Source organism: Chinchilla lanigera, unplaced genomic scaffold (assembly GCF_000276665.1).
Source record: "Chinchilla lanigera isolate Chin_1 unplaced genomic scaffold, ChiLan1.0 scaffold00012, whole genome shotgun sequence".
Taxonomy (NCBI): domain Eukaryota; kingdom Metazoa; phylum Chordata; class Mammalia; order Rodentia; family Chinchillidae; genus Chinchilla; species Chinchilla lanigera.
In genome coordinates, this window is record NW_004955413.1 from 24713753 (window position 1) to 24721919 (window position 8167).

At 38.8% G+C, this 8167-nt stretch overlaps 1 protein-coding gene across 1 annotated transcript in view; it reads right to left on the reverse strand.

Annotated features, from left to right (window-relative positions):
- The window catches only part of Dmc1 (DNA meiotic recombinase 1), a 38959-nt gene that overhangs the window by 28442 nt on the left and 2350 nt on the right, over window positions 1–8167 (reverse strand). The window contains exons 3-5 of the mRNA XM_005379261.2: window positions 7706–7750; window positions 5856–6002; window positions 4108–4190 (exon numbers count right to left, since the gene is read on the reverse strand). Of these exons, the coding sequence (XP_005379318.1) occupies window positions 4108–4190; window positions 5856–6002; window positions 7706–7750 (275 nt within the window). The remainder of the gene's footprint in view (window positions 1–4107; window positions 4191–5855; window positions 6003–7705; window positions 7751–8167) is intronic.

Consider the following 8167-nt stretch of genomic DNA (forward strand, 5'->3'; position numbering starts at 1 on the left):
TTTTTTTTTTTTGGTTTTTCTCCGGTACCGGGAACTGAACTCACGACCTTGCGCTTGCCAGGCAGGCGCTTTACTGCTGAGCTAAATCCCCAGCCCCTTGTCATTTTTATATTGATAACTAAACTTATCAACAATATCTGAACATTTATGATTGCCTAAGTCTTACTATACTTTTAAGTTAATTAGATTTACAGAAAATATTTAGATAACTGTAAAGATTTGCTTGTTAATAATTAGACAAATATGCCAGGTATGATGGCACATGCCTGTAATCCCAGCACTTGGAAGGCCGAAGCAGAAGGATTGCTACAAGTTTGAGGCCAGCCTGGGGTACACAGTTCAAGGTCAGCCTGAACTACATAGTGAGACCCTGTCTCAAAAACAAAACAAAACAAAACTAACAAATTAGACAAGTAGAGTTCTTAAAGGAAATTATGAAAGCTTCTAGTATCAAAATGGAGTCACTTATGTCAAACTCTTACATAATGGAGTCAGGGAAGTCCATGCAAAAAAGCCTTCACACATACATGCCTGAAACAAGACTATCAAAAGATGATCCTACCATGAACCAGTAAGTAATATGACCTACTACAAGAAGTTCTCAAGATTGCAATATTTCAGATAAGGTGTTTGCACAAGGACACACGCCTAGCAATAGCTGTCTCAGCCAATAAGTGCACACAGTTCCTGAAAAAGACCCCTGTGATCTCTGGTTTCAACAGTCTCCACAGACATCTCTTATCTTTAAAAGATTTCTCTTTATCCTCAGCTCCCTGGATATATCAGTGGCCATAGTGAGTATACCACGAACACCAATTCTTTGTTATCCCCAAATAAATTCATTTATTCTGCAGTACTCAAAACACAGACAGATACTGAAGAGTTTCTTTTTAGGTTGATAAAATAACAACACACACTAAATGTATAATTTAAAATGCTTAAGGGAATTTAGTTTGCTACATTATAAAAGCCCTTTTAAAATTTGCTAGATTTATAAATGCACTTAAAACCTAAGGAAAAATGAGTAACATTTTAATGAAAGTTATTAATTTTTAAAAACCTAGCTCCTTAGTAATTTTTGTGTGCCCTAAAGCCAACATCAAGGACACCAGAAAACTCACAATGACAGTAATAATTTTTCTAGCCCAAAGCTTCTTAAACTACCATAAGTTAGAACAACTGGAGAATAGCAAATGTTGGAATCAAATATTTGACTGATCAGCTTGATTTTGATCAGCTTGCTTTGGGGAAGGATTTTCCATGGCAAAAAAAGTTCTGTAATTTTAAAAGTGTGGGGCAACTGGGTTTAACAGATGTTTTTAGGCCAGTGTGTAATGTGATTCTCCAAAAGCATATAGTATACTGTCTGTTCCAAACTCAGTCTATTCATTGTGTGTTTATTGATTTAGTCATTCAATAAATGTTTATTGAGTGAGCTTCACTTTATCTTTTTGGGATAAAGCAAAGAACAAAAAAGACAGAAATCTTTTATCCCAAAGAACTTACATTTAGTAGAAGATCCAAAAATAAACATAAATAAATAAAGGGCTAGATGTGTATCTCAATGGTAGGGCACTTGGTTGGTATGGACAAAGCCCTGGGTTCAATACATAGCAACAAGGGGCTGGGGCAAAAGCCTCAGCGGCAAAAGCGCCTGCCTGGCAAGTGCAAGGTCGTGAGTTCGGTTCCCGGTACCGGAGAAAAACCGAAAAAAAAAAAAAAAATACATAGCAACACACACACACACACACACAATGTGTATCAGATGTTATTAAATCCTATGAATAAAAATAAGATTGGAAAAGGTGGCAAAGCCTACAGAGTTTGAAGATGGGGAGTTTACATTTTCAAATGAAGTGATCAGAGAAAGCTTCCTTGAGAAATGGACATTTTAGCAAAGGCCTGTAAGAGATGACAATAAGACACAGAGCTTTGCAAGGACAGAGTAGTTCAGGCAGAAGGAACACCAACTGCAAAGGCCCTGATGCAGGGCAAGAATGTCTCTAACTGGGCAAAGAGGCCCGTGTGCAGGTACACAGTAAAGCAAAGGAGAGTCATATTCTAACCTATGTTTAAAAGGATCATTTGGGCTCTTGTGTAAAGAATAAACAGTAGCACCAGGTCAGGAGGAAAGAGGTTAGTTAGAAGTTACAATAATCCAGAGGAGATATAAATAGTTGGTGGTTTAGAACCAGTGAGGAGGTAATAGCAGAGGTGGTAAGACATGATTGAATTGATATTCCCACTCTTTCTATATGCACACATATCCACACAAGAAGAATATATCTTTCCAAATGTGGGAACACATGCCTGCAATCCCAGTAGTGGGGAGACTGAAGCCGGGGGATGGTGAATCTGAGGATAGCCTGAGCTATGTAGCAAGACTCTGCATATATATATATATATATATATATATACTTATTATGGAAAATATCAAACACAAAAGTAGACATAGTATAATGACCCATCATACTTTTACCTTAAACAATTATCAACTATCAACAACAATATCTTTTTCATATTAACCTACAGCCACTTCCCTCCTTTTCCATATTAAGTATATGACAACATATTTATTCCTGAATGTTTCAGTACATATCTTTAAAAGATGAAGACTCTCATCTTTAGCATAACCATATCACTACTTACACCTAAAAATTAGTAATTATTTAATATCAACTAGTAAATGTCTAATTTTTCAACTATCTTCTCTCCTGCATAAGCTTCCCAAGTGGCTGGATCTATTGGTATTAGCCACCACGCTGGCTTTTTTCCCCTCAATAGTGTTTTTGAATTGGGATCCATATAAAATCCACACTATAGTTAGGTGATACTTTTCTTTTTCTTTCTTTCTTTCTTTCTTTCTTTTTTTTTTTTTTTTTTGAACTAGGGGTTGGACCTAGGGCTTCATGCATAATTGGTATCTTTTAGATCTCTTTTAATCTATAGGTTTTTTCCCTGACTCCTTCTCCAAAGATTCTGGTATTATAACTTATTTGCTAAAAAAAAATTGAGTTGTTTGTTCGGAATAAATATAGTTTGAAAAGCAGGTAGGATTTGTTAATGGATTAGAATAAAGGTGTATATGTGTGTGGGGGGAGATGCAAGGATGACCCCAGAGTTTTATGTCTGAAGGTCAGGAAAAAGTTGTGACATGAGGGACCTCGAAAAGAGCAGACTTGAGGGTAAGATTGGAAGTTTCATTTTGGACCTATAAAGTCTGACATGCCCATTAGAAATCCAAATGGAGGCATGTTTTCAAGAATACTTTTAGGAAAGACTGTTTTTGTTCTAATATTTCCTGGTCATCATTCTAACTTAGAGATTAATCCTGACGAGTAAGGGGAAAATGCATTCTGCTCAAGTTGCATAGGGAAAAAAATGCATTCTGCTCAATTTGCAGGAAACATAAGAGAGTAAACAAATAAAACTTGCCCCTGGTGAAGAACAAAGCCAATATTGGATTATTTCTTCTAAAATCTTCAGTCTAACAGCTGATTTTTAAGTAAAGGCAAAAGGCAAAATAAAATTTTCTTTATCACTGGAGAAGGGAAGGAAATGAAAAACTCATTTTTATTATTTATTTATTTGTTTGTTTATTTTTTTGGTTTTTTTTCTGGTACTGGGAATCGAACTCATGACCTCGTGCTTGCCAGGCAGGTGCTGTGCTGCTTAGCTAAATCCCCAGCCCCTAATCTCATTTTTAAAAAGTTTGTAGACCCACACGTGATGGCACATGCCTGTAATCCCAGTACTCAGGAGGCTTGCTAGAGTTCGAGGCCAGCCTGGGCTACATAGTAAGCTCAAGACCAGCCTGGACTACATAGCAAGACCCTATGCTCAAAATATTGTTTGTAGATTAATACAGGCTGATTCAGAAACCACATATATTTGTGTCAGAATTTCTTGGAAGAAATTTAATCCTGTTTCTTCCAGCAATACGGAATCTGCTTCAATTTGCATTTTTGGGGAAAAAACCACAAACTACTTCTAAAGAGGAAGCAAGCTATTTCTACCAATTATAGAAGAAATAACAACCAGATAAAGGAAAATATGGCATTCCAAAATTGTGCTGAGTGGATATAAAAAAAAATGTGAGATACACACTCAAATTCTTGGCTTCCAGTAGTGATATGAAAAACCATCTTCCTCTTTTCACTATATTCAAATGCAGTCAAGAATCCTGGTTCCTAGGGAAAGATAAAGGACAGGATCAAAAAGGGGAGAAGATGATAACTGAATTCAAATGCCAAAAGCTATATTCTTCCTTATCAAAGTAATCATTTAGTATAAGCTACAGCACCTTTTGTCTTTGAAGGGAGCTCCAGATGACGGTTGGAAAAACAGACTTTGGTGTCAGCTTAGATAGATTCCAACAGTACCTCTAATACTTGCTAGTTGTATGATGTGTACTAGAATCTTGTTGTACTTCAGCTTCCTCTTTTGGGTCAAAGGGGATAATAACAGTGTTTCTCTTATAGGGTAGCCATGAACATTAAATGAAATATACTAATCATGGCACAATGTTTCAGGTGATTCCATTCAACACTATCGTTTTCCAGCTCTAGAAGTTTCAAGAAGCATAGAAATTCCAGTTTTCATTACTCATGTGACAAATTTTCACGTGACTGGTATATTATTTATTTGGTGAATTATTAAGCTACAGCTGCTGCAGTGATGGAATTAGCTCAAATGGACCCTGATGCAATTGAATGTGTTTTCCTCTTTGTTGTTTCATACTATAACAGTGGTTCTCAAACTTTGTAGAACCTGGGGGAGGAAAGACTAAGCCCAGGCTTGACTATAGCTAAGAAAGGGTAAGACTGAGTGCAGTAAAGGGTGCTTGCAAAAAAGAAGGGTCTTTTCTTTAATAATATTTACTTCCAAAGAAAAGGCTAGTGCCTAGGAGTAAACCAAAGTAGTCTCCTAAGCCCTAGGTACTGCCCCAGGGCTTCCTTAGTCAGCCTGGCAGTTGTGGATTTGACCCGTGGATACACTGACCCAGAAGCTAAAGGGACTGGGCTGGGTTCAGAGTAGTTCAGCAGGATCCTCTCCAAGTTCAGGACCACAGTGACACTTGCATCGAACTCCAACCACTTCTGAAGAAGAGTATCAAAGGTCAAGAAAGCGTCTAGACTCATTGGGAATGAGACTTACACATACAAATGGAGAAGTGAAGTGGCCTGATCCACAAACAAGGGACTTGGTGACACTTTTCTGTACACTGCTATTTCCAGAGCTGGCACCTTTTGGGTGCCTAAAGGGTTGGGTCTAAAGCATATATGCTTCTGCCTAGCAACTTGGCAGCTGCAGGGCTGTTTAGTCTGTGGGCCCTGCTAGGGGTGACTTTAGCTGAGGTGCCTCAGTGAACATATTCGAGGTCATATCTAGCTCAACTGCACACATGTGGACCCAACCCTGCTAGTCTTTTTCTAACTCTCATCCATTGGTTACTGCCAGGAGAGAGCAACTTCTCTGATACTAAGTACTTTATAGCAGCCATAGGTGTATCTGAGGACACAAGACAGAAACAAGAAGGATGGTAAAAACAAACAAAAGAAAAGGCAGAGAAACAGAAAGCCAAATGAAGTAATATAAAAGGAAATAAAAATAAAAGTTTTGGTAAGAGTTAGTACTTTAGTCTTCCAGGTCTCTTAAGCCCTACTTCAGTCTTCCAAAAACTGATTGGGTTACTTTGAAAGGGAAGTGATAAAAAGTTAACATGGAGAGTACAACATACTGTGATCTATAAGAACAGAGTTCCCACAATCATTCTAGTGTTCATAATGAGGAAGCCTACAGAAACTCACAGAAGCCCTTTTAAGCTAAAACAACAAAGAATAGATTTTGCTTACAATAAGTTTGTTGGCTGCCTCTTTAATCTTGTCCACTTTGGCTTCTGAGAGCCCTTTGACATTGCATAGGGCTCTTCTTGTTGTCATTTGTATCCCTTTGATGGTACAGATTCCTACTGACTTCAGTTTCTTAATGTCAGCCACGTTCTGTGAGTAAAAGAATGGGCACAGCAGGTTGATAAAATGCCATCCCGAAAGGCTCCTAAACCATGTCATGTGCTTTCATGTCCATCTCCGTCCATCACAATGCCAATTTTATACAAGCAACCAGGTGGAGCCCACCCACCATAGAGCCAAATGTTCTGGAAATATCTGAGTAGAACATACCCAGCGGGCTGCCAAATGTTCTGGCTGTGCCCTGATTTCCCAAGAATGTTAGTGAGACCATGGCAATGTAACAAGGAAGGCAACAGAAAAGCTGGTTGGTGGAAAAGCTAACACATTTATCACACATTCACCCCCTCAGTTCAGCTCCTTCCTTCTACAGAACTTCTTTACCAGCATGTTCTAAAATTTTAAAAGTTTTTTTTTTTCTTTTGCCCTTGGAAGACGCAAAGAACTACATCACAAGAGACTAGGATTTTCTCTTGTTTCTATTTTCTAAATTCAGTAGAGCCAGGCATAGTGGCACATGCCTGTAGTCCCAGCACTCAGGAGGCTGAAGCAGGAAGATCATTGCAAGTTCAAGACCAGCCTGGGCTACAAAGTGAGCTCAAGGCCAGCCTGAACTTCACAATGAGACCCTGTCTCAAAAAGACAAAAAAAAAAAAAAAAAAAAGACAGTAGATCTAGATAGATAAGAAGACGGGGAATGAGTTCATAGGTAGTGCTGAACAACTTCAACTGGATCAGTGGTTCTTATCAAGGACAATTTTGACCCCAGTTCCATTTGATAGTGTCTGAGACATTCTTGATTGTCTGAGCTGGAAGGGTGCCTCTAGCATGTAATGAATGAAGAGAAGCCGGTTGCATGGATACAGTTTGACATGACTACCATCAACTCGAGTCATAACTATCATGCTAATTATTTCCTGCATAGTGTACCAGGATACCACAAGTAGACCAAACCATTAGAGTGTTATAGTGGAGCTTTACCAGTGCAGTCTAGAATGCACCTGGCTCTTTAGTATTAAATTAAGATAAAGCAGACAGCACATGCCAGGTGGCACATGCCTATACTAGTGCATTTGGGAGGCTGAAGCAGGAGGATCATCACAAATTTGAGACCAGCCTGGACTACATACTGAGTTCAAGGCCAGCTTCAACTACATAGCAAGATCCTGTCTATAAACAAACAAACAAACTGTTACATTCTGGCTTGGATGATGTCTCTTTTATCCTAACTAATATATATGACCCTCCCTCTGACCCAAATTGAGGGGATCCATTTGGTTTTGTTGTCACTTGGGACCACATTTCCATCAGCAGTTTCCCCAGTAGCTCGTGCTCTGTGCAATCTTGAATGTGTCTGCCTCTTTTCTTCAATGTCAGGCCCTGGTGAAGCCAATTCTCACACAACAAGACAAGGTTTTTCCGAAACACCAAGGACACTGTTAGGCACCCTATAGTGCACAGGACAGGCCCCAAAACAAAGACTTACCCAAGTTTAAGTAAGGCTGATACCGAGAAACTTGTGAATTGAACAATTTAGTATCTTTTGTTTGTTTGTTTTTGTCTTTTTTGAGACAGGGTCTCACTATGCAATTCAGGCTGGTTTTGAACTCACTTTGTAGCCCAGGCTGGCCTCGAACTCACAGCAATCCTCCTGCCTCAGACTCCCAAGTGCTGGGATTACAGACATACTCCACCATGCCCGCCAACAACTTAACACACACTGAAGAACTACTTACAATTCCATGTTTCTGTAATAGGTCAATGTCTTGAAACAGAGATTCCTAAAGGAGATGAAACAGAAAGAAATGGAGTTTTGGTTCTTTGTATTCAAATGTTTCATAATTTATAAAGAGTTAATTCAACACTACAAGTCATGCTTCAAACTACTTCTCTAGGTAGACTGAGGTAGGAGCAATGTTTTACTCACATTGTTACATATTTATAAGCACCAACATTTATTTTTATTTTTATTTTATTTTCTGGGTTTTTTTCCTGGTACCGGGAATCGAACTCACGTGCTTGCCAGGCAGGCGTTGTGCCGCTGAGCTAAATCCCCAGTCCCCTATAAGCACCAACATGAAAAGGTTTGAGAAGCCAATTATCTTTGCCTTGGGTTCTCTAAATCTTTAAAACCTTTATCCTAAACAGTAGAACACCACCTGACGTATTTAAAATGTTTTCTCAGCACGGGGGTGGGG